Here is a 23,645-nt window from a genome sequence, read left to right as displayed (position 1 = left end):
TTTTTTAACCCAAGTCACTTGTCCCGTCTCTCTCACCCACCCTGGGCTCTCCCAGTGGCCCCCTCTGTCTCATGGAAACAGCAGATGCCAAAGGAATCCAAGAATAAAGTCCTTTATTGTCTTCCGAGCTGTGGTGATAGGGCTGGGAACTCCAGGAGACTCAGGTGGAACTTCCCTGGACCCGGTTGTAGAGGAAGATGGCGCCTTTGGCTGAGGGGCAGAGCTCAGCCCACATTTCAGTCTCTGGCAACCTCTGCATACTCTGTGGGGAGAGACAGTGAGACCCAGACATCTCAGCCTCAGGTTTCTTGGGGGAGCCGTGCCCACAGTTCCTGAGCCTCAGAGCCTCATGTTAAGGGGCCTGAGCAGGTCTCCGGCACTCTCCCTTGGGCCGAAGGCAACCCCGTGAGGACTTGTGGCTCTGGAGAGAAGCTCTGAGATCTGGGAGCCCTGTCTGACCCAGGCCTGGGAGACACGTGCATCACCAGGCTTCTGCAGGCCCCAACCCAGCTGCTTATCCAAATGACACACTTGGCCACCTCGAACCTGTTTCTCCACAAAGATGATTCCTGTGGATTCGTGGGCTTCAGGTCCCCCACTCATGTAGTGTCTCCTCACCTGCTCAGAAGTCAGGCTGCACCTGGACAGGATGTGAGAGTGGCCTGGTGAGTGCTTAGCCCCAGAGGGTCCCTGTGGAGCCCCGGCTCCCTCAGCCATGCCCCTCAACCACCCACCTACTCCAGGACCCAGGACTCTGTCCCCCAGAGATCACTCACTGGACGTAGAACTCAGCACTGGCACGGCCGGCACTGGTCTCATTGCAGGCGATGCCCAACAGCAGCGGCTGGCTCAAGGTGAGTGGCGGCACATTCACCTGGGGCCAGGGGTACCACCTCTCAGTGCCCAATGCCCACATCCCTGCCCCCTCAGTGAAGAACAGCATGTTACCCTAATACAGCATTTTATAGTTTGTAGTTCAAGTGCCAGGAGTCACAGAAAGTCAGATCTTGGACACGTTCATTTCATGTGGGAAAAACAGAACTGGAGAGATGAACAGTTTGCCCAGAGTCACCCAGGGGAAGTTGATTTAGTAACTGGGACTCCTATTTATCCCTCTTTTCAACAAACCTGGCAGCAGAGTAGGCAAGACATTTATCATTATCCCCATTGTAGGGAGGAAAACCTTGAGGCACATAGAGAAATGGTTAGAATTCCACCTCAAGTGTGCCTAGCTGCAAAGCCAAGCTCTTTGCTCAATGCCGGATGCCTAGGACTTCCCTGACAGTCCAGTAGTTAGGAGTCCCATACTCTCACTGCCGAAGCCCTGGGTTCAATCCCTGGTCAGGAAACTAAGATCCCACAAGCCATGTGCCACTCTGGACCTGTGGAATTCTGGCTTGTCCTACCTCCTCCCTCCTTGCCCACTACTCTGCTCTGCCTGCCCCTCACTCACCTCATCACAGATCTCCTGGAGGACACTGGAGAAGAGCTCGTGTACCACCAGCTCCCCAGGGAGGTCCTTGTGCAGGGGGCTGTCACCTGGGCACAGGGCCTGTAGGAAGTCAAGCTCAGTCTCTGCTACCCTCTTTCTGCCCTGCTTTCCCCCCACACTCACTGGCCCTGAGGGCCACTTTCTCTGACCCCAGCCCTCTTTTTCCAGCTGGGCAACCACAGGTTCAGCTAGGTTCTCCATCCCCACTCCCATCCCCAGTTCCCTAGCTTCCCATGGGTCTGGGGCAGAATTCAGCAGAGAGGCTGAGAGGCTACCCCTAAGAAGACACTTCAGAGAAGCACCAGGCCAACTCCCCTTTTAAGAGATGAGGAAGACAAAGCTGAACTTTGTGGGTCTTTGTGCCTCTGTGCCCAGCCTGGCATCTCACCTGAGGCTCAGGATGCCCACCGGGCACGTCCACCAGCCCAGGTGCCTCAGCCACCTGGCCAGAGCGGCGCAGGAAAACAAGGAAGTCGTCAGCAGTGGCCAGTGCAGCGCCCACACCCAGAGGGTCCGCCAGATAGGCTTGCTTGTCACCCCAGTCGATGGCCCCCTGCTGTCGCAGCCAGGCAGCTGAGCTGGCCCAGTTGGTCCCCAGGAAGTCTTGATAGGAAGTAAGGCCCAGGCGCAGGAGCAGCTGTGGCCCTGGCGAGCCAGTGGGCGCCAGTGTGGCGGAGTGCAGGCGGAACTTGGGAGCATCAAAGAGCCAGGGCTGGGCCTGAAGCCGGCTCTCCCAGATCGTGGCGATGGCCTTGTCCCCTCCTGGCAGCGGGCGACGGTCATAGGCTGGGCTCAGCTCAGCTTGTACCTGCTTCTCAGGCAGCCCCCCCTGGGGGCACTGCAGCAGCAGGGACACCTCAGGGTCCATGGCCTGGAGAGGGCAGTTCTGGGGAGGACACAGCCAAGCCTGTCACCTCGGGGGACCCACAGCCTCCCTTGGGCCCGGCAGCTGGTCCCCTCTATCACAGACTTCCTGAGGGTACCCCCAGCCCTTCTGCACCCCCCTGACCACTCCCTGGGCAGTAAAATGTCGTATCATCCCAGCAAGAGCTCCAAGGCTCCTGCTACCAGACATCTCTTAGACTCCTCGTCATCCCTACAACCCAGAGGTCCTGAGTCCTGTCTCCCTCTAGTGCCCCTGTCTCCCCAAACCAAAGGTCCTGCCTCCCCCCCAATGCCCCTGTCTCCTCAAACCAAAGGTCCTGGCTCCAACCCTAGACACGCCGGGACCCCCTCCCACGGTCCTGAAGCTCCAGCCTCCAGCCGGCACTCACCGGCCCACTCTCCCTCAGGCTCCGCCCCTTTCCTCGGAGCGGAAGTGCCTGCCCCCTTCTTTCTCGGCTTCTCATTGGCCGGTCCCGGCGCTCAGGGCCCCGCCGAATCAGCTGCCCCACACCCGGAATCGGTGAGCCTTCCTGTCTGTCCCTGTTCCATCTGTCTGGCCGGCCCAAACAATTCCGCCCCTTAGCCTGGATGCCGGCGAGGCGCGCCTTGCGGAGCAGATCAGCGAGCCTGGGTCACGGGATCTCGGCTTCCCTGGGCCCCGTGGCTGACGTAGTGTGACCTTGGGCAAGTCTTGCCTGCTGGGCCTCAGTTTCCCTATCGGCTCCAGGGAGTTTGGGGTGGGAAGTGAGTTTAGTGATCTGAATATACCCCTCCCAGTTCTCACGTCCTGAAGCTCTGTGGCACTGGGCAGCATTGGGACGTGGGAGGGTCCTTAACTGTCTCCCATGTCACTGCTCCCCACAGGTCTTGGCCATGAACTCCTCTGGAGGAAGGAGGCGGGAAGCAGCTGGGCCCAAGGGTAGAAGGGCTCACAGACCCCCCAGGGAACAGGTGCTTCCCTCTCCACCCTCCCCCCTTCTCCCCATGTGGGAGGGCAGGGGAGGGCAGCTCTGAGCCCTGCTCCCTGGGAAATGCTGATGGTGTGGGAGCGGGAGCTGCTGGGTCATACTGTTCCCAGGAGCACAGGGACTGCTGCCCCTCTGGTCTCCTTCTGCAGCAGGTCACTCAGATTTCAGGGTGAGCAGCTGGGCAGGTGGGGTCACCACTGGGCCTAAGGGTCACCGCTGGGCTCTTTCAGGACCGAGATGTACAGCTGTCCAAGGCCCTGTCCTACGCCCTGCGTCATGGGGCCCTGAAGCTGGGCCTTCCCATGAGGGCCGGTAAGTGAGTGTCTTAGGGGCCGGGCCCAGAAGTGCTTGGAGCCCAGGGAGTAGTGTGAGCAGGTCGGTAATCGCCTTCCCCCACGGCTCCCGCCACAGTCCTGTGGGGACAGCACAGAAGGTACATCCCCGCCATGTACAGGGAAGGCTGAGGCCCAGAGCCCAGGATCATGTCCAGGACGGACTAGGAGAGGAGCCTGTGTCTGGCCAGGCCTGGTGATACCTCCAGCCCAGTGGCCCAATAAACACTTACGCCAAGATTGGGCACGGGGTGATGAGGCAACTGATGTTTATTGAGTGTCCACTCTGGGCCACATTGTCCTCAAAAGCGTCCCTTGATCTTTGTGACCCTCCGTGATACAGGGAGGGTCCTGTCTCATGTGAGACAGAGCCTATTTCATGTAAGGTGAGAGACTGAGGCCCAGAAAGGGGAGACTTTCTAAAGGTCACACAGGCTCTGGTCTTGCGGTCTGAGGCTTCCCCTGTGAACTCTGGCCCAGGCCAGAGCAAGGTCATTTCCTTACCACCCTGCCTTCCCACAGATGGTTTCGTGCCCCTGGACGCCCTCCTGCAGCTGCCCCAGTTCCGCAGCTTCTCAGCTGAAGATATTCAACGCGTGGTGGACACCAATGGGAAGCAGCGCTTTGCCCTGCAGCCAGGGGACCCCAGCACTGGCCCCCTCATCCGGGCCAATCAGGGTCATTCCCTGCAGGTGGGCACTAAGGGGACAAGTGGCAGAGCCATGCGAGATCCCTGCCTGAGAGGAGGTCACTGCCGCCCTTCCCCCCCGCATTCATCCCAGGTGCCTGAGTTGGAGCTGGAGCCCCTGGAGACCCCGCAGGCCCTGCCCCTGCTGCTCGTCCATGGCACATTCCGGCAGCACTGGCCGTCCATCCTGCTCAAGGGCCTATCCCGCTGGGGAAGGACACACATCCACCTGGCCCCAGGACTGCCTGGGGACCCTGGTGTCATCAGCGGTCAGTGCCCCTCCCCCAAGCTACTCTTATGCAATCTGTCCTTTCAGGTCCCCCTCCGAGGGTCATAGCCTCTTGTCCAGAGCCAGCCCATAGCCTGCATGCAGGAATAAACCCCCTCCCCACCCCTTGAAATGAGCCCAGGACCCAGCCCATCCAGGTTCCATAACTACAATCCAGACGCCCCAGGCCCCAGCTCCAATTGTCCACTCAGGCATGCGGCCAAATTGTGAAGTGGCTGTGTTCATCAACGGGCCCCTGGCCCTGGCAGGTGAGTCTGGACACAGCAGGGACCACCCCAGGCCTTCTGAGAGGGCTTGAGTCACATGTCTGGCTCTGTCTGCAGATGGAATCCCCTTCTTTCGCTCTGCCAATGGGGTGATCCTGACTCCAGGAAATGCTGACGGCGTCCTGCCTCCCAAGTATTTCAAGGAGGCCCTGCAGCTGCGCCCTACCCGTAAGAACCATCACCCCAGCCAGCCCTGTTCTTTGGACCTGAGGCCTGTGCCCTCTGCCCTCACCTCTTTCCCAGCTTGCAACCCCAGACTGACTTAGTTCACCCTTCTCTAACCAACTCTCCTCTATATCTCAGGAAAGCCCCTCTCCTTGGCTGGTAATGAAGAGACAGAGCATCAGAGAGACCCCAAGCATGGCTCCAGAGGAAGAGGGATGACCCAACAATAAAATATTTATTTTTTAAAAAATGTAAAAAGATAATAAAAAAGAAACTCCTGTTTGAAACTATGAGTCATCATCCTGTGGCTGCAGCCAGTCTTCCTCGTGTGCTCAGGGACTTCAGCTGGGTCAGAGGTGTTGGTCCTGGCCACTCAGACAAGCGAAGGGAGGGTGCTGTGCAAATGAGGGCCCACCCTCCCGGGGGATGGCAGAGTCTGACCCAGCCAGGACCCTGGTCTACACAAAGCCAGTGCCAGTGAGTGAATGGGCCCAGCTCAGTCGTTGCATGTCTGGAGAGTGTGTGGATAGTGAGTCCCAGTGGGTGTGGACTTAGGAGTGGTCATGGCAGGTGGTGAGCGGGCGGGGGCAGTGAGACAGGTTTCAGAAGGCCTCGTGGCCTCCTGTGAGCTGCAGGAAGAGGTCCTCGTCCAGCTCCTCCCCCCGGGCCCTCTCCCGCGTGGACAGGAAGATGTAGCCCCCAATGTACTCATGCACAATGCGGCAGCTGGCGGACACGCAGCTGAAAGCCACGTTGATGTGCTCGTCGAACTCGATGGCCACCTGCGGGGCGGGCGATCAGAAGGCTGGTACCTTGCCCTGGCTGGGTCTGGCCTGGTGGTCCCAGGTTCCTTCCCCCACCCTCACTCTGGTCCCACCTGCCGGATGTCCCAGTTGACATTCCACTGGCGCATGTTGCTGAAGCGCCAGGTCTTGACCACGTCACCCACAGACAGGTCGATGCGGATCAGTCGGTTGTTGGCGATGCCCAGGATCTCATCTTTCCTGCTGCCCTTGAACCTGGTGCCCAAGAGGAGAGTGTGAGGGGGGGACTCCCCCACCACTCTGCATGGTCCCAGAGCCCACCCAGAGAGCCTGGTGTGGCACTCAGGAGCAAGCTGGCAAGTTAGTCCCTTAATTTCTCTGGGTCTCTAGTTCCTCATGTGGAAAATGGGGGTTCACTGATGTAATCACAATGATAGCATTTAGCAGCATCAGGCAAATAGGCCATGCCTTTCAATAGGACCTTTTTTTTTAGCATCATCCTCAACTTGTTCCTGTCTTTACAGGCTTGGAAAGTGGGCAGTCAAAGGGGGCGCTCCCTTCATAACAGCCACCCAATCTTGCCCTATAGACCAGCTGCCCCAGGTCCAGAGAGAGAACGGTGTGTGGCAGGGCTGGGATGGGTGCAGGGGGCCACCTGCTCTCTTGGCCTGATCGCTCTCTAGTGTTTGGTGCACAGGTGCAGGATGGAGGGGGTGCACACGGGCTGCCCTCAGTAAGGACTCCCCGCAGAGGACAGGAAGGAAGGCTTCAGGCGCTGCCCCCAGGCAGCAGGGGAGGGCCCTGCCTGGTAGAGCAGGCTGGGGTGGGGCTCCTACCTGACCACAACATAGGAGATGCCGAAGTCAGGGAGGGACTGCCAGGCCTGGATGAAGCGCAGCTGGGCCTCAGACAGCGAGAGCTGGGCCACGTTCTGGTGGGCCTCCAGGATCCGTGGAGTGAGCTGCAGGACCACACTGGTGAGGGGCTGCCAATGTCCCTGAGACCCCCTGCCTGTCCCCATCAAGGAGACAGGATGTGGAGCCTGGGGTGGGGACAGTGCCCAGCGTGGGGCCACCGGCCCTGTCTGCATTCAGCAATATGAGCTGAGCCAGGCGCTGAGGAGGACAGGGCAGCTGGACTGTGACCCCTCCCAGAGGGTTACACTCAGTCTCAGGACCCAGGAGGGAGAAGGAGTGAGTGAGCGCATGCATCTCCAGGGGAAGGCTCTGTGGAGATCCAGGGGCCGAGGTTGGCCAGGTAAAGCCTCTGGTCGGTCCCACCACCCACTCTCCCTGGCACCTGCTTGGCCTTGAACTTTCTCTGGAAGCGTGGGGCCACAAGGCCGTAAGGGTTGAGGCCCTCGGCAGAGGCATCGGGGCCCTGGGGATGGTTGCCGGAGCCCCCGCCGCCGCCGCCTGTCCGCTGCAGGCTGAGGAAGGCCAGGATGGCCTGCACCTCGCTGGAATAGCTGCTGTCCGCCATGGTGCGTCCCTTGGAGGCCAGTCGACAGCCAGCCATCCAGCGGGCATACTGCTGCTCCTGGGGTGGGAGGGGCGGGGGAGGGAGGTGAGGGCCCTGCCCCAGGCCGGGCCCGCCCCAGCCCCTGGCCTGGCCCCGCCCCATGCCCCCCTGGTCTGGTCCTGCCCAGCGCCGGTTTAGCTCTAGCCTCCAGGGGCCCTGGTCCCTGCCCTTCACGCACATCCTGGCACCGCAGGTAGATCTCACTCATGCCCTCAGGGGAGGGCACCAGGAGTTTGATGCAGAACTTCTGGCCTGAGACGTTGACATCTGGGACCACTTCACAGCCTGGAGGAAGAAGGGATGGGCTAGGGGGCTGGGGAGGGGAGCCCTGGTGCGAGGGCCCTGAGTGAATGCCAGCCCTGCACAGCGGCCTCAGGTCAGAGGGCATCTTCCAGCCCCTAGTTGGAGACAGGTGGGAGCATTCACCTGGCCAGTCCCAGGTGGGCCAAGTGAGGCCCCTGCCCGCCCCTGGCCCGCCCCTGCCCTGGTCCTGCAGACTGCTATCACTCACCCTTGAGGTTGAGCTGCTGGATGGGCTCCGAGGGGGCCTCGTCCTGGCTCTTGTAGTAGGACAGGGTGGTCTCCTTGAACACCACCCAGTGCTGGCGGTACCCCTTCAGAGTCAGTTTCCGCGGCCTGAGGGTGTGGCTCGAGGTTCAGGACAGGCCCCCTCCCTCCCTCCCATCCTCTCTCCGCACTGGGCCCTGCTCCAGCAGGGCTGCCAAGGCTGGACCCAGACTCACCGGAAGATCCGGAGATGGTCCTTGAGTTCTGGGATGGTGGTGAGGCTGTCCTGGGGAGGAGAGGAGTCAGCGGGGGCGTCGGGCCCCTGCGCTCTGCCCTGACCCCAGCCCCTGACCAGAGCCCCTCCTCACCAGCATGTCCGTGGGCGCTGACCCCTCCAGCTTCACCTCCAGGTTGCTCAGGGCTGCATCCAGGTCGTCCAGCCCTGCGTCGGTGCCCGCCGGTTCGTCCACCTCCCCACTCTGAGACAGCTTGTTGATGTGGTACTGGAGGGGACACGTGGCCGGGGACAGCTGAGCCGACAGCCCATTCGCCCAACAGTGCCCTCAGCTGGGCTGTCCTGGATGCAGGGTTCCCTCTGGAAGACCCTGCCCTGGGCCTGGCCCGCACCCAGCCCCCGGGGTCCCCTGGCCTGCCCGGCACCTGTAGGGCTGCAAACACCATCATCTCCTCCTCAGTGCAGTCAATCTCTTCCAGCAGCAGGTCCCACCGAGCCTGCTCGTATAGCTGGGTCAGCCTCACTGGGTCTGTCTGGAGGGAGGGGGAGGCTGGGTTGGTTGGGTGACATCTGTCCTGAGCACCCCATGCACCCAGTTCCCCGCAAGCCTCCGGCCTCAGCCCAGCCTGTGCTGTGCAAGCTCCTGGAGTGGTTCCACATGGGCAGCAGACCCCAACCCCAGCCTGCCAACCCCATCTGCCCAGGCAGGCTTCTTCCCTCTAAACCTTTCTGTGCAGTTATTGACTATTCGTCTACTGTGTGCCCTGTGTGAAGGGATGGGGGGGCAGAGTAAACCACTCAATAAATAAGTGATTCAAAGCGATAAAGGAAGTAACTTCCAAAGCAGGGGCTCACTCATGTGCTCAGGCAAGAAGCCCAGGAGCTTGATGGTGATGAGAGAGAATGGAACTAGGGTGCGAGGGTGGGGAGGGCTGCTACTCCCCAGAAGGAAGCATTCCGGGAAGGCTTCCCTGGGGAGGTGGCTTGCTGCACTGACATCTGGGAATGACAAGGATCCGCTGATGAGAAGCATGGTAGGAGGAACATTCCAGAGAGAAGGAGCAGGGCGCTCAAAGGGGCAACCCCAGTTATCCACAGAAGTAAGACTAAGCCCGCACTCCCTTTGAAACCCACCAACATCAATAGCAAAGGCATAACAAGGATAAAGGCAAAAGGATTAAGAAGAGAGAGGGGACTACAGCAGGTTGAGAGATACCAACAAAATTTTGGAAGATGAAAAGCAGAAACATGGACAGGGACTGAGCTGCAGGGAAGGAGAGCTGGGTTCTCACACTCTTTTCCCTCTCTTGTTCTATGGCAAAGGCACTAATGAGTTTGGAAAAAAATCAGAAAGCAAACAGCAAAAAGAACTAAGATCTGAACAAAGGCATCCCAGTTCATGTGGTAGACAGGCTCAGGTCTGGGAGGGGAAGGTGTTAGTCGCTCAGTTGTGTCCTACTCTTTATGACCCCATTGGCTGTAGCCGCCAGACACCTCTGTCCATGGAATTCTCCAGGCAAGAACACTGGAGCGGGTTGCCACACCCTTCTCCAGGGGATCTTCCCAAACCACCAAGGATTGAACCCTCGTCTCCTACTTTGCAGGTGGGTTCTTTACTGTCTGAGCCATCAGGAAAGCCTTTCTGGGAGGCGAGGGTGGGCTCAGATGAGGACCACAGAAAGTCTGTAAATGGAAAGGTCCCTCCCTACTCCCTGCAGCCGAGTGAGTCCCTGCTCCCAGCTGGCACCTGGTAGAAACCAGAGATTCACTCTCTCAAGATGCTGAGCCAGTGCATCTGGCACTCCTGGCACAGCTGGGTGGGAGTACGTTGTACTGAAAACAGCTGAATGAAGAGAAAGTTGGCATTTTGAAAGATGAGACACCCTCAGCCCTTCATTTGCTATCAAAGACATTGGCAATGAGCCTTCTATTCCCCAGTCAGGAGATCAGAGCTTTCACTGCTGAGAAGCCAAAGAGAAACCCCCCATAACAAGGGGCATTCCTGCCCCATCTTCCCCAGGAGACCCTCCCAAATGCCAAGCCCTATTCATCCACTCGGGGTTTCTAATTGGCTTCTTAGAGCCTTACTAAATATGAAAGGGCAGGCAGGGATTATCCACATTTAACAAAAGCTGCTGGCATGAACTACAGTAAGGAGAAGAAAGAACTTGGAGGAAATAAAGACAATGTAGAGAGCAGAAAAACTTCAAACACTAGTTGAAATCCTTACAGAGACAAAATTCTGCACTCTTAAAACAATAACAGGAGGCTATTTTGAAAAGGAATGTAATCATAAAGTTACAGTAATTAAGACAACATGGTATTGACAGAGACAAATTGACCAGTGGAATCAAAGGGAGTTAGAGAGAGGGACCCTGCTGGTGGTCCAGTGGCTGAAACTCTGCTCCCAGTGCTTGGGGGCCCAGGTTCCATCCCTGGTCGGGGAACTAGATCCCACATGCTGCAACTAAGAGTTAACATGCTGCAAATAAAGATCTTGAATACTGCAATGAAGATCAAAGGTCCTGCATGTTGCAAACTAAGACCTGGCACTCCCAAATAAATTTTTTTTTTTTTTTTTAATATTTAAAGAGAGAGTCAGAGAGAGATTCATGTATATTCACCTTAGGACAAGGGAGATCTTGCCATCACTGGGGAAAGGATGTTTTTTTCAATAAATGGACCTGGGTCAATTGGATACCCACAAGGTAAAAAAATTTTTTTTAATTAAAAAAATGTAAAGTGTTTGTATCTCTGCCTCTCACCACATAAAAATATCAGTTCCAGTTGAGTTGCAGATCTGAATATCAAAGTGAAAACAGTAAAATCTTTAGAGAAAAATAGGACTACATCTGTGCAATTTTAGAATAAAAGATTTCTTAAACAGGATGCAAAATATATTAATCATAAAACAAAAGTATGACTCAGAATATATTAAAATTAGGAGCGTGTGTCCTCAAAATAAACTACTAAGTGAATGAAAAGGCAAAATATTCTGTGCTTTGTGAAAATACATTCACAATATATTTATCTGTCAAAGTACTACATACAGAATATATGAAGAACTCCTACAAAGCTATATGAAAAAGATAAGTACCTCAGTGTAGAAACTGGTAAAACATTGGACAGAAACTTCACAAAAGAGGATATCCAAAAGGCTAACAGTCATATGAAAAAGTTCTCAACTTGATTAGTCATTAGGGAAATGTAAATTAAACCCACATAAAAATCAAATCAGTGGTTGCCTGGGTTTGGGTGTGGAAGAAGGAATGACTGCAAATGGGCACTAGAGAATTTTCTGGGTGATGGAAATGTTCTAAAATTGGATTGTGGTGATGGTTGCATAGCTATATAACTTGCTAAAAATAAACCTCTTACAGTGGGTGGTTTTTATGGTATATAAGTTATATCTCAGTAAAACTGCTTGAATAAACAAAATATCATATGAGATACTATTACACACCTACCTGAATAGCTGAGATGGAAAATGTAGGAAATATCATGTACTGGTGAATTTGTGCAACAGTTGAAACTCTCATATACTGCTGGTAGGGGTGTATGGGGGTGTAGTTATCTACTACAGCTAAACCAGTGCCTGCCCCATAACCCCTGGTGGCTCAGATGGTAAAGAATCTACCTGCAATGCAGGGGACCCAGGTTCATTCCCTGGGTCAGGAAGATCCCCTGGAGGAAATGGCTACCCACTCCAGTATTCTTGCCTGGAGAATTCCATGGACAGAAGAGCCTGGTGGGCTGCAGTTCACAAAGATTAGGACACACTTTCACTTTTACTTTTCAAACTAGTGCCTGCCCCACGACCCAGCAATTCCACCTCTTGGTGCAGTATTACAGATAATATGGTATATGTTCACCAAAAGACATAGGCTGGGATATTTATAATGCTTCTATTCATAATAGCCCAATCTAAAAATTGTACAATGCCCATCAACAATAGAATGGAGGACTTGCCTGGTGTACTGGATAAGAGACCTCCTGCCAAGGCAGGGGACACGAATTCAATCCCTGGTCTGGGAAGATTTCATATGCCATGGAGAAACTAAGCTCATGCACCACAACTACTGAGGCCATGTTCTAGAGCCCGCAAGTCAACACATGGCAGTGAAAAACCAGTGCAACCCAAAATTAATAATAATAATAAAACAATAGAATGGAAAATTAAAATCAACTGTGGTATATTGACAGCCTGAAATATTACATACCAATGAGAAATATGCTACCCTATATGCAACATGGATGAATCATACAAGCATAATGCTGAGTGAAAAAAAACAGACACAAAAGAGTATATAGAATGTGTGATTTCCTTTATGTAAATTTCAATATGGGCAAAACTAATCTATGGCGTTAGCAGTAACGTTAATGGTTCCCCCTGTGGGAGATACTGCTTGGATTCTGAACGCTGGTAACGTTCTGTTGCTTGATATGTTGGTAACATTTGTGAATATTTCTAAATGTATGTTACAGTAAAAAAGCAAAATAAAATAAAAAACACCAAAAAGGGACAGTCAGAAAATAAGAGCTCTTAAAATTTAAAAAGACAGTTGCAGAAATTATAAAGTCAATAATAGATCATTTGGAAGATCTGTCAAGGAACTTTCCAGAAAGTAGAACAAAAAGACAAAAAACATAAAAAAGGAAAGAAAAGATAAATGTCCAATTTTTTCTTGTAAAATAAATCCAGGAGGTATAATATTTACTAAGTTCAAGAGGAAAAAAACCCCAGAAAAATGGAAGGGAGTGAATTATTTAAGAGACTGTATAGACCACGTTTCCCGAACTCAAGGACCCAGGCTTCTGATCTGAAAGGGCTCAGCAAGTGTGTGGACAATCAAAGAAGAAAGATTCATACGAGGACATACTGTTGAGAGATTTTTTAAACATCAAGAGATACGGAAAAGATTCTTTTCTGTTTGTTTTTTTTGTTTGTTTTGGCTGTGCTGCGTGGCTTGCAAGATCTCAGTTTCCTGACATGGGATTGAATCCAGGTTATGGCAGTGAAATTGCTGAATCCTAACCACTAGACCACTAGGCAACTCCCAAGAAGATTCTTAAGTTTCTGGGGCCTCTCCTACCCCTCCAAGAAAAATCGAAAGGGTCACATATGGAAAGACTGAAAATTAAATGGATTTAGATTCAACAGAAACATTTAGATTTCAATAGAAACTCGAGGACAATGGGAAGGTTGCTTCAAAATTTGGCAGGAAAATGTTTCAAACCTAGACTTATACAAACTTTCATGTGAGTGAGGGTAGACCAGCAACCTTTTCAAACACACAGGATTTCAAATCACTTAGGGAAAGCTATTACCATTTTGCCATTGTAGGGGAAGTCATTAAATATATGCTCCATTGACATGTGGGAGTCAGTCAAGAAAAAGGAAAACGAGATCCAGGAATCAAGAAGTCAACTATAGGAATTACCAGGAAATAGTGAAGGGAAGTTCAAGGACAACAGTCAATCAATGGGTCTAGATTGCTACCATTCCATGGTTCTCACCAAGATATAACACTGATTGATATCCTAAAGTAACCAATCATTTTGAAAGGGGCATTGTGCTCCAGTTGCAGTGTTGGAGGGACTCGGTTATGGAACATCCCACCCACCTCATCACTCTGAAGAACTCCCATGGCAGGCCACAGATTCACAGAGTGTGTCCAGAGAGCCTTTTGGCGTCTCACTTCTAATTGTGCACAGATAGACAATTAACAGATGGTAAAGAATCTGCCTGCTATGCGGGAGACCTGGGTTTGATCCCTGGGTTGGGAAGATCCCCGGGAGAAGGGCATGGAAACCCACTCCAGTATTCTTGCCCAGAGAATCTCCATGGACAGAGGATCCTGGTGACAGTCTATGGGCGGCAAAAAGTCGGACACTACTGAGCAACTAAACACAGCACAAACAATTAACAGAAAATAAATAAACCAAGGAAGGAAGTATAGTCACTCTGTGGCTTAGCTCAGAATGCTATTTATATGTGCCACCATTTACAATCACATTCATTTGTCTTAACTAAAAACTACAACACAGCTCAATTGGGAAGATGTAAAAGAGGTGTATGTTGTAGGGGAAGGAGGGAGGATATAAGACAGCTAAATTTTCATCTTTCACACAAAGTGAATAGATAATTCAAGGAATGAAAAAAAAAATCAAGGGAATAGACATATCTAAGCTTGTCATATAGAGGTAAACACTAGAATAAAAAGCTAAAGACTTAAAACCTACAGTCTCTAGGGATCAGAAATCTGGGATAAGGAGAGGTAGAGTAAGGAACTGTTTTTCTGTTGTTGTTATTACTACTGGGACTATTCAACTCCTTAAGCTGTTACTTTGTGTTTTTTTTTTTTTAAGCTGTTACTTTGATTAAAAATAAAATTTAAGGGATTTCCCTGGTGGTGCAGTGGTTAAGACTCTGTGCTTCCACAGTAGGGGTCACAGATTTGATCCTTGCTCAGGGAACTAAGATCCCACATACCATAGGTGCAGCCAAAAAAAAAAAAAAAATTAATTTACAAAACAAAGACCAAATGGATTTTAGACACTGGACAACAGATCACCCTGAACAGCAACGACTAATCGCTATGAAACAAGTGAATGAACGGTGAGATTTCCCCAGCTTGCTACCTGGAGCAGGTGTGAATGCTGTAGGCCAGAGGAGGACCCCAAATGGAGCCCAGCATATTCCCCGAGGTGAGAGGTGAGCAGGGGCGGTTGAGAATTTGGAGAGTCCAAGGCAGCTAGAATTCACAGGGCAGAGTGCTGCAGAGGAGGGAACTGCACAGAATCAGCAGAGGGCTCCTTTCAAGCCTTTAGCTGATTAATGAGTATACGTGTGTGTGTAAGGGAACAACCCAAGGCTGATGGAAGAAAACACTGAAAGTCACACCTGGACATTTGCCAGAGCTCATATCAGGGTAGGAATAGTTCATATTCCCAACATAGATTAGAAAAACATCATATATATAACACATCAGAATACTCAGAAGGCTCTTGCCTCAGAAATAGGGTAAATTTTTGTCCAGTCTAATTAATAATTGCCTTTGCCTTTGTGCATGCTCAGTTGTGTCCAACTCTTTGTGACTCCACGGACTACAGTCCACCAGGTTCCCCTGTCCATGGAATTTTCCAGGCAAAAATACTAGAGTGGGTTGCCATTTCCTACTCCAGGGGATCTTCCTGACCCAGGGATTGAACGTACATCTCTCACGTCTCCTACATTGGTAGGCAGATTCTTTACCAATTGGCCACCTGGGGAGTCCCAATTAATTATTATAAATTACAATTATTAATGTTCAAAGCAAACCTTAGAAGGATCAAACTGTTTCCAAGTGTCTTTAACTTTATCCCCAAATAAGATTTTTAAGTATTTAAAAAATCCAGCACCTAAGAGCGTAAGATTTGCAGTGTCTGGTATCAAATTAAAAATTATCAGGCATGAAAAGAAGCAGAAAAATACAACTCATAATTAGGAGATAGTCAATATAAGTAGATCCAGAAAAGACACAGATAATAGAATTAGTAGACAAAAACACTAAAAAGTTTTTATTTTTTGGCCATGCTGCATACACGATCTTAGTTCCCTACCCAGGGATGGTTTAGTCTTAACCACTGGACTGCTAGGGAAGTTCCTAAAATGTAATTTTAAATATATCTTGTATGTTCAAGGAGATAGAGGAAAGCATGAGCATGTTAAGGAGAGATGGAAAATGTTAAAAATGTCCAAATTGAACTTCTAGGCAGGGTATTAATGGCAGATTAGACAAGGGAGAAGAAAAGATTTGTAAACTTGAAGACAGAGCAATAGAATTATCCAAAATGAAACAGGAAAATAAGACTGGGGGAAAGAAAAAAACTGAACAGAACATCTGTGAACTATGGGACGGTTTTCAGTGTCTAATAGTCATGTAATCAGACTCCCATAAAACGGAGGAGCAGAAAAGATACATGAAAAAATAAAGGTCAAAGATTTTCCAAATTTGACGAAAACTACAAACTCAGATTCCAGAGGCTCAATGGACCCCAAACATGAGAAACCTGAAGCAAACCAAGGCACATGATCATCAAATTGTTTAAAGCCAGTGGTAAAGAGAAAATCATAATAGCAGTCAGAAAAAGACACATTACCTACAAAGGAACAAGCCACAAGACTGTGAGGCAGTACTTTTAAGGAAAAAAAAAAACACGTCGACTGAGAATGCTACACCAAAGAACAGTATTTTTCAAAATCAAAGGCAAAATAATGACTTATAGAGATGAACAAAAACTGAAAGAATTCATCACCAATAGATCAGCTTGAAAAGAAATGTTAAAGTAAGTCCTTCAGGCAGACAGAAAATGATACCAGCTGGAAATCCGAATCTATACACTGGGATAAAGAGCGTAGGAAATGGTGTGTGTGTAGGCAGAGAGAAAAGACTGCTTTTCATATTTAAAAAATGGATTTGCAGGACAATTGATTGAGGGAACTGTCTTGTGTCTTGACTGTATCAGGTCAAGGTCCTGGTCGTGATACTGGTTGGGGGGTAACTGGGTAATGAGTCCCAGGTGTCTGGGATCTCATGTACTGGTTCTTACAACTGTCTGTGAGTGAATCTACAGTTACCTCAAAACCAAAAGTTTAATAAAAAATAATGGACTGGTTATTAAAGCTTAAATAATTACAATGGGACTTCCCTGATGGCGCAGTGAATAAGAATCCGCTTGTTGATGCTGGAGACATGGGTTCAGTCCCTGGTCCAGAAAGATTCTACTTGGTGCAACTAAGTGTGAGTACTATAACTACTGAGCCTACACTCTAGAGCCTGGGAGTCACAAGAGAAGAGTAAGTGCAGGGTTTTTGCCATGAGTCCATGGTAGGGGCAAGCACTGGGCAGACAGGGAATCAAGAGTTTTGTTTCAAACAGAAGTTGAGATGCCTGTTAGGTGCCAGAGCAGAGATGGCCAGTTGGACTTGAGAGTCTAGGGCTTGGACATGAGAGTCTAGAGCTCAAGGAGAAAGGTCTGGGCTGGAGGCGGTAAAACTGAGAGCTTCAAGAGCACAGAGATGATCCTTAAATCCAGGAGGCTGGAGCTTCCTGGGAGAGAGGGTGGAGAGAGGAGGCTGGAGCTTCCTGGGAGAGAGGGTGGAGAGAGGAGGCTGGAGCTTCCTGGGAGAGAGGGTGGAGACTGGAGGCTGGAGATGGAGCCCTGGAGCCCGCAACTCCCAGAGGCTGTGTAGACAGGAGGAAGGGCAGAGGGGCAGGGCGGCTGCAGACCCCCGAGCGCATGGGGATCAAGTAAGAAGTGGACTGGGGCACTTCCCTGGCGGTCCAGTGGTTAAGACTCCACGCTTCCACTGCAGGGGCCACGAGTTCCATCCGTGGTCGGGGAACTGAGATCTCACATGCCCTATGCGCAGTACAGCCGAAACAAAAGAGCATGGAGGGCTTGTTCACCTCAACAGGACGGGGAAGGAAGACTCCAGGATGGAGTTGGCTGAGGAGAGAGAGGGCATCAAGGAGTACCCACAGGAAAGGCTTCCGGGGAGCAAGGACACTGCACCCCAGGGTTCTGTAGACAACGATGCTTGCAAGCTTTGCAGGGAAGGGGGGACAGAGAAGTGGGGCTTCTGAGTCCAGATGCATGGAGCCTGTTTGTTTCCATGCCTTCGGCAGGCAGGGAGGGAACGATACACACACGTGTCTGCCTGCAAAGCTTCACCCCTCACCTGGCCTAGTTCCTGCAGGTCCCAGTGCCGCTGCCTCCAGAAAGCCTTCCCTGAGCCCAGGTGCAGGCGTCTTTCACCGGAGCAGGCTTCCCAGCACCTACCACAGTCTACCCTGAGCTGTCTCTACCTGATAACCCTCGAGGAACAGGCCTTGGCATCCACGGGGGCCCAGCACCACGTTGGTGGAGCTAACCAATGGGGGTGTGGACCGACAAACGGACAGCTGGACAGACTCCCACAAGTGTCTAACCTTCACGAAGCCCAGACCTCAGATGCGAGGTCCCCCGTGTCCCACTGACCCAGGCTCCCTTCTCCCTGACCCGGCCCACCTTGGGATCCAGGTCAAAGAAGCTGTAGTACTTGAAGCGCAGCCAGAGCGTGTCCCCAGCCTTGACGCCCTGCTGCATGAGGCACCGCGACGAATCCAGCCACCTGGACCAGAGCACAGGTGGGGGGTCAGGGCCAAGCCGGGGGCAGCAGGACGGGATCAGGGGTCGGCGGGTACGGGCAGGGCAGGGCTGAGCTGGGGGCAGCAGGATGGGGTGGGGGGTTGGGAGGGGCAAGGGGCAGGGCTGGGCCGGGGGCAGTGGGGTGGTGGAGGGGGCCGGACTGGCTCAGGGGCAAGTGCACACATAGAAAATGGGAGCTGGGGACAGGGCCAGCAGGCCGCGGGGGAGGGGGTGGGCCCGGGGAGCAGGACACGTGGCATAGGACGCCAGGGCACATGCAGACCCAGCGGGCCACGCACCTGCTGTGGAGCTGGGTTTTGTCCAAGAGGGAGCTGGGCCGGGGCAGGCGCTGCAGCAGGAGGGGGTCCGGTGGGGGCTGCGGCCGGCTCAGCATGTGGTAGCAGGCCTCCGTCTGGGCACTGTCTGAGAAGTGGGCTGGCATCCCCCGGAACGACGCGGGGGCCACGCCTGGAGTGCAGGTGGGGTTCAGTTAGGCCTGGTACCCCCCACCCACCCAGGCCTCTCCTGGGCCCCCCGCCTACAGCATCCCTGGGCTGCCCCAGCCTGCGCTCACCCCCGACCAGGACGACCTTTGTCAGGTCATACACCTCCTCCTCCGGCTCCTTTTCTTTCTTCTTCTTTTTCTCCTTCTCGGGAGCGCGGAGTAGAGACATCTCCTCAGGGTGGCGGATACCTGAGGGGAGCCAGGGCCTCAAGGGGCGCCAGGGTCCTGCCCTGTGACCTCCCGCCCCACCATGGGCAGTTTGGGGCGGGTCCGAGCCCCCCAAGATGGATGGGGAACGACAGCTCGGCTAGGATGATGTGACAGTGGCTGGGCCTGGCAAGGGAGGGGACCTTCCCCCTGGCTGGACCCTAGCAGGGGGCAGCGTGGGGACCACCCGGGGACTCACTGAGGAGCCGGCAGATGGCAACCATGGCCTGGAAGAGGGGCTGGGAGAAGCTGGCGCGGAGGCGCAGGGCGCGGCGGTTGGGGAGCCGCAGGATGACAGGCCGGTGCTGGGGCCCGAAGAAGAGGCGGGCGTCGGCTAGGATCCCATATTTGTCCAGCGTCCAGTGGGTCTGCAGGAGCCACTGCCTTTTCTGCTCCCACCAAATAGCGTGGTCTGACCAGTCCTGCTTGCGTTCTGCGGGGCCACAGGCAAGGGTGACCGTGTCAGCCTGAGTGGGCCCTGCCCCCAGTGCTGAGCACAAGCCTGGGATCCAGAGGTGGTGAGCAGCCCCTCCCCGGCCCAGGCCAGCAGCAGGGCCAGGCTGGGGGCCTAGGACTGAGGTCGTGGCAGGACGGCCGTTTGCTGGCTAACCTGCTTGTCCCCTCGGCTCAGCTGCTACGGAGGGGAGTCACTTCCCTGGGGGAGCCCCCAGCCCAGAACCCAGCGCCCTGCCTCTCACACTTCAGGGCACTGGGCTTCCCCATGCAGCACCTCCTGTGTCCTCTCGTAAGCCCCGCCTTCATGGCTTCTCTCTGGCATTTCTGGGAGCTCGGGAGGCCTGGGAGTTATGCCGAGCACACAGCAGCAGGCGCCCCACAAAGAGCGAGTGGTTTCTAGCTCTGTGACCTTGGCCAAGACCTGAACCTCTCTGAGCCTCAGTTTTCTAGTTCCTGAGATGTGAGCAGCCATGGACAGTGAGCAGGGCCTGCCGCCACGTGGTGAGTGCAAGGTGCCTGTGACACGGGCATGTGGCCGCATCAGTAGAGCACGGGCTTTCGGTTAGAGATGTGAGCGCCTCTAGGTCTCACGCGGCCAGTGACAGAAGACACACACTCCCCTCTTGATCCTCCCCCCAGGAGTCTGAACTGGTGCCAGGTGAGCGCGAATGAGAGTCCCCTAGTGTCCGAGCCCTTCCTGGGGAGTGGTCCCGTCCCCCTCCCCAGCTCCACGTCCTTCCAGCCTCCTCTGGCCCAGAAGTCACCCCGTGGTGGCGCCTTCACTCTGCTCTTGGTTTTGTGGCACCCACTCCCTGTCTCCTCCTGACCCTCTGCCCTTGTTCTCTCTCCAGGCCAGCCCCTGTCCGTCCCCATTGGTTCAGGAAGAGGACCTTCTTCTCCCTCCTTGGCCATGCCTTTTCCCAGGGTGAAGGGGGGCCGGTCTCATCTAATCTATGGCTTCGTCTTTCTGCCGTGAGCCCCAGACCAGAAACCCACAAGCCACTGGCGAAGGAGCACATCCATTGGCTTTGATCATTCCAGAAACCTTTGTTCACCTGCCTACGTGCCGGCTCTGGGACTATGAATGCAACAATACTGAGTCCCAGCCCCCCAGGGGCTCCTCTTAATCTCCCTCTGCCTGACTCTGGGGGGGCTTCCCAGGTGGCACTAGTGGTAAAGAATCCACCTGCCAGTTCAGGAGACACAAAGAGACACAGGTTCGATCCCTGGGTATGGAAGATCCCCTGGAAGAGGAAATGGCAACCACTCCAGTATTCTTGCCCGGAGAATCCCCTGGACAGAGGAACCTGGCAGGCTATAGTCGATGGGGTTGCAAAGAGTTGGACACGACTTAGCATGTACGCAGGCCTGACTCTGGACCCAACAAGGAGCACGCAGCCTGCGCGCTCCTTGTTGAGTCCTCTTGCTTTGCCGTGGACCATCCCCTGGGGCAAGCTGGGCCTTCTCTTGGGGGCACCTGGTCTTCACCCTCTCTGCCTTGCTCGGCCAGGCCTGCCTGAGTCTCGTCACCCAGTCTCCTGAGGGACCCTCTGCTCCCCACTTCTGCTTTCACAACCTCCTGGGGCCCTGCCTTCTGGAGGCTCCCCTCACTACCTCAGCCTTGTGGCCGGGCGGTCCGGGGGGGCCCGCACTCTCCACAAGCCACTGACCTCCCTCCTGGGCCTCACGTGGCGGGGCCAGGGCTGGATGGGTCTGAGGCAGCCCGCCCCCACCCCACACCCGCAGGGGCCCAGGTCGCAGGCTGGCTGGGCCTATCGTGGGCCTGCCTTCCGGCTCTGGCTATCAGAGCCAGCCCGCCGCCCTCCCAGGAAGGGGCGCCCCCCCTCCCCAGCAGGAGAGGCGATGAGAAGCCCCCTGTCGCTGGCCCTGCTCCCCTCCAGGGTTGACACCACAGGAGGCTCTGCTGTAACTTCCTGTGGGGGCAGGGCCGTCCCACCCAGGCTGGGGCCTGTCATCAGCACGCTGAGGGCTTCCGCCCAGGGACAGGACGTGGGAGCAGGTCCCTGAGCCACCAGGAGCCCCCTCTGGCCTCCCCTTGACCCCCAGAATGGGACCTCAGCCTCAGCCCAGGCAAGGCCTCTCCTGGCCCAGAGGACCGTGGCCGGGTCTGGTCCTTGGGGTCTTAGCAGAACCAGCTGGCATGGAGGAAGGGCAGGATGACAGTGGGAAGGAGGGGAAGTTGAGTTGGGGAAATGTCTTTTTTGGAACCAAATGATTAAGCTGGTGCCTGAGTCACCGTGACTCCATTATCGAGAGCCGCGCAGCAGGGCCGGCCCGGAAGCCCTGGGGTACCCGGTGGGCAGCGGGGGCAGTGGGCACTCACTGATCTCCTCCACAATCTTCAGAAGCACCCCACCGATGTGTGACTCCCCTGTGACGCGGAGGGTGAGCGACTCGGCCTCCGGGTCCTCCTCTCCTATAAACACCCGCAGCTCCCAGGACGAGTCAATGTAGTCCCCGGTGGCTGTCTTCATGCCCGCCATGGCTGCGGCGGCGCTGAGGAGAGGGTGGGAAGGAGGCGAGTGGGCAGCTGGGAGGTGGCCTGTGGTGCCCAAGGCAGGCAAGGGGCCAGAGGGCAAGCCTGCAGGCCAGAGTGCCGCGACAGCAGCAAGACCTGGGGAGCTGGGTTGTTCCAGGTGAGAAACTCAGACCCCTCTCTCTCCATCACAATGATGGAGCTTTGCAAGGGCCCCTCAAGAGACCACATTGCCCAGCCCTCTCCCTTTGTGCAGATGGGAAGACGAGGCCCCATAAGAGTAGGAAGGGGCTCCCCAACATCAGCCAGCTCAGTGCCAGAGCTGGGCCCACCCTCCGCCTGCTTGCCCAGCCGACAGCCCAGCCCAAGCCCGCCCTGGCAGCTGCCCACCCTAGAAATGGTGAACCCAGGTCAGAAAACAGTCCCCATCAGGCCCAAAGCTCAGCGCCACCACCCCAAAGCCACTGACGCCTCTCAAAGGCTGTGGAAAGTCCAGGTTGCCGCACTGATAGAGGCTTGCTGGGCAGAGGGGGCTGCCAGAGGGCGAGGACGAGGAGGGTCCTTGGGCCTCCAGCTGCCGGCCGGCTTACCTTGCCTGCAAGGGGCTGGGGCTGCAGGGGCGGGTCGGCGCGTCAGCCGTTCCTGGCCGCAGCCCGCACACCAACACCACCTGCAGACCGCTGCGTGCTTCCTCCCCCTCCGCTTTCTCTTTGGAGTTTCCTTCAGAGGGCAGCCCTCGCTTATCACGAGCAGGGCGGGCTCGCCCCTCCCCAGGGCGGGCGCTGGGTGCAGGAAGCAACTGCCAACACAGCCCTGCCTCTGCACAGGAAGCAAGTGGGGCCTGTGGACCCAGCACCCCACAGAGGGTCCCCTCACTTGGAGCGAGGCTCGATTCAAACTAGGAAAGCCACCTGCTCAGGTTCCCGTGTAGGAAGCCATCTTCCTTCTCAGGCCTGTCATGAGGTAGGGTCTTCCGGCTGCCAAGAGCGATAGCGGAGGCATTCAAAGGATGAGATCTGGGTTATTTAGGGACCTGGCAGGTCAAGCCAGAGGCTTCCCAAGTGGTGCAGCAGCTAGGAATCCACCTGCAATGGAAGATCCCGTGGAGAAGGAAATGGCAATCTACTCCAGGATTCTTGCCTGGAAAATTCCATGGAGAGAATCTGGCAGGCCACAGTCCATGGGGGTCGCAGAGTCGGATACAATTGAGCATACACGCAGGTCAAGTCAGCTCAAGCCCAAGGATGCCTTTTATCACCACAAAGTAGAGCCTTAAAGGCCCCAAGTGAAACAACTTTGTCTTTCCTGTTCCCAGTAAGGGCCTATTTTCCTGCTAACCTCAGAGCTAACCAGGGGAATAGCTGAACAGAAAATGAAAGTCAAGTCGCTCAGTCGTGTCCGACTCTTTGCAACCCCATGGACTGTAGCCTACCAGGCTTCTCCACCCAACAGATTTTCCAGGCAAGAGTACCAGAGCGGGTTGCCATTTCCTTCTCCAGGGCATCTTCCCAACCCAGGGATCGAGCCCGGGTCTCCCACATTGCAGGCACACGCTTTACTCTGAGCCAGTGGGCCGCTAATGTTTCATGGCCTGACTGCCCCCACACCTTGAACTCTATAAGTCTTCAGACTTGCCACCTCCCTCTGTTCCTCCACCTGCATCATGTTCGTCTGGGGCCAGTGCCCATGAGGCTC

General features: G+C 54.4%; 3 protein-coding genes and 1 long non-coding RNA gene across 9 annotated transcripts; 2 read left to right on the top strand and 2 right to left on the bottom strand.

Annotated features, from left to right (window-relative positions):
* Positions 1-96: 96 nt before the first annotated feature.
* Positions 97-2,868, bottom strand: NUDT22 (nudix hydrolase 22). 3 transcript variants are annotated; one of them, XM_020887709.2, is made up of 6 exons: positions 2,767-2,868; positions 1,881-2,378; positions 1,454-1,552; positions 777-874; positions 547-640; positions 97-262 (listed from the first exon to the last, which is right to left on the bottom strand). In XM_020887709.2, the coding sequence occupies exons 1-6, from the start codon at positions 2,839-2,841 to the stop codon at positions 161-163; spliced, it is 966 nt and encodes a 321-aa protein (XP_020743368.2). In that variant the 5' UTR covers positions 2,842-2,868; the 3' UTR covers positions 97-160. The 3 variants fall into 3 exon arrangements, with proteins under 3 accessions (XP_020743368.2, XP_020743366.2, XP_020743367.2); XM_020887707.2 differs by lacking the exon at positions 2,767-2,868 and adding an exon at positions 2,687-2,762; XM_020887708.2 differs by lacking the exon at positions 2,767-2,868 and adding an exon at positions 2,706-2,761.
* Positions 586-2,393, top strand: LOC139031885 (uncharacterized). Its single transcript, XR_011484389.1, has 2 exons — positions 586-665; positions 744-2,393. It is a non-coding gene; the product is annotated as an uncharacterized lncRNA (long non-coding RNA).
* TRPT1 (tRNA phosphotransferase 1) lies at positions 2,798-5,372 on the top strand. 4 transcript variants are annotated; one of them, XM_020887710.2, is made up of 8 exons: positions 2,798-2,897; positions 3,242-3,328; positions 3,576-3,657; positions 4,200-4,369; positions 4,460-4,634; positions 4,846-4,902; positions 4,978-5,088; positions 5,224-5,372. In XM_020887710.2, exons 2-8 carry the CDS (start codon positions 3,251-3,253, stop codon positions 5,313-5,315), a joined length of 765 nt encoding a protein of 254 aa, XP_020743369.1. In that variant the 5' UTR covers positions 2,798-2,897; positions 3,242-3,250; the 3' UTR covers positions 5,316-5,372. The 4 variants fall into 4 exon arrangements, with proteins under 4 accessions (XP_020743369.1, XP_070313644.1, XP_020743370.1 ...); XM_020887711.2 differs by lacking the exon at positions 2,798-2,897 and adding an exon at positions 2,904-3,061; XM_020887713.2 differs by lacking the exon at positions 2,798-2,897 and adding an exon at positions 2,904-3,121.
* On the bottom strand, positions 5,302-22,670 carry FERMT3 (FERM domain containing kindlin 3). The gene is made up of 15 exons (XM_020887705.2): positions 22,541-22,670; positions 21,798-21,970; positions 19,197-19,430; positions 18,860-18,979; positions 18,585-18,753; positions 18,166-18,268; positions 8,538-8,645; positions 8,246-8,380; positions 8,114-8,163; positions 7,882-8,006; positions 7,549-7,655; positions 7,149-7,388; positions 6,686-6,810; positions 5,963-6,104; positions 5,302-5,867 (listed from the first exon to the last, which is right to left on the bottom strand). Exons 2-15 carry the CDS (start codon positions 21,955-21,957, stop codon positions 5,688-5,690), a joined length of 1,998 nt encoding a protein of 665 aa, XP_020743364.1. The 5' UTR covers positions 21,958-21,970; positions 22,541-22,670; the 3' UTR covers positions 5,302-5,687.
* Between the last annotated feature and the right edge of the window lie 975 nt (positions 22,671-23,645).

Source organism: Odocoileus virginianus, chromosome 28 (assembly GCF_023699985.2).
Source record: "Odocoileus virginianus isolate 20LAN1187 ecotype Illinois chromosome 28, Ovbor_1.2, whole genome shotgun sequence".
NCBI classification, from domain to species: Eukaryota; Metazoa; Chordata; class Mammalia; order Artiodactyla; family Cervidae; genus Odocoileus; species Odocoileus virginianus.
Note: the sequence above shows the minus strand (reverse complement) of the source record. Positions and strands in the feature narration are given on the sequence as shown.

Excerpts from the sequence above, each read along its gene's own strand:
- NUDT22 (XM_020887709.2), bottom strand. The coding sequence starts at position 2,841 with ATGAGAAGCCGAGAAAGAAGGGGGCAGGCACTTCCGCTCCGAGGAAAG. Across the intron at positions 1,553-1,880 it reads GTGGGCATCCTGAGCCTCAG|GCCCTGTGCCCAGGTGACAG; the intron begins GTGAGATGCCAG and ends GACTTCCTACAG. Across the intron at positions 641-776 it reads AGTGCTGAGTTCTACGTCCA|GTGCAGCCTGACTTCTGAGC; the intron begins GTGAGTGATCTC and ends CATCCTGTCCAG.
- TRPT1 (XM_020887710.2), top strand. The coding sequence starts at position 3,251 with ATGAACTCCTCTGGAGGAAGGAGGCGGGAAGCAGCTGGGCCCAAGGGT. Across the intron at positions 4,370-4,459 it reads ATCAGGGTCATTCCCTGCAG|GTGCCTGAGTTGGAGCTGGA; the intron begins GTGGGCACTAAG and ends CATTCATCCCAG. Across the intron at positions 5,089-5,223 it reads CCTGCAGCTGCGCCCTACCC|GAAAGCCCCTCTCCTTGGCT; the intron begins GTAAGAACCATC and ends TCTATATCTCAG.
- FERMT3 (XM_020887705.2), bottom strand. The coding sequence starts at position 21,957 with ATGGCGGGCATGAAGACAGCCACCGGGGACTACATTGACTCGTCCTGG. Across the intron at positions 18,980-19,196 it reads TGCCATCTGCCGGCTCCTCA|GTATCCGCCACCCTGAGGAG; the intron begins GTGAGTCCCCGG and ends GGCTCCCCTCAG. Across the intron at positions 8,381-8,537 it reads TGGTGTTTGCAGCCCTACAG|TACCACATCAACAAGCTGTC; the intron begins GTGCCGGGCAGG and ends TGTCCCCTCCAG.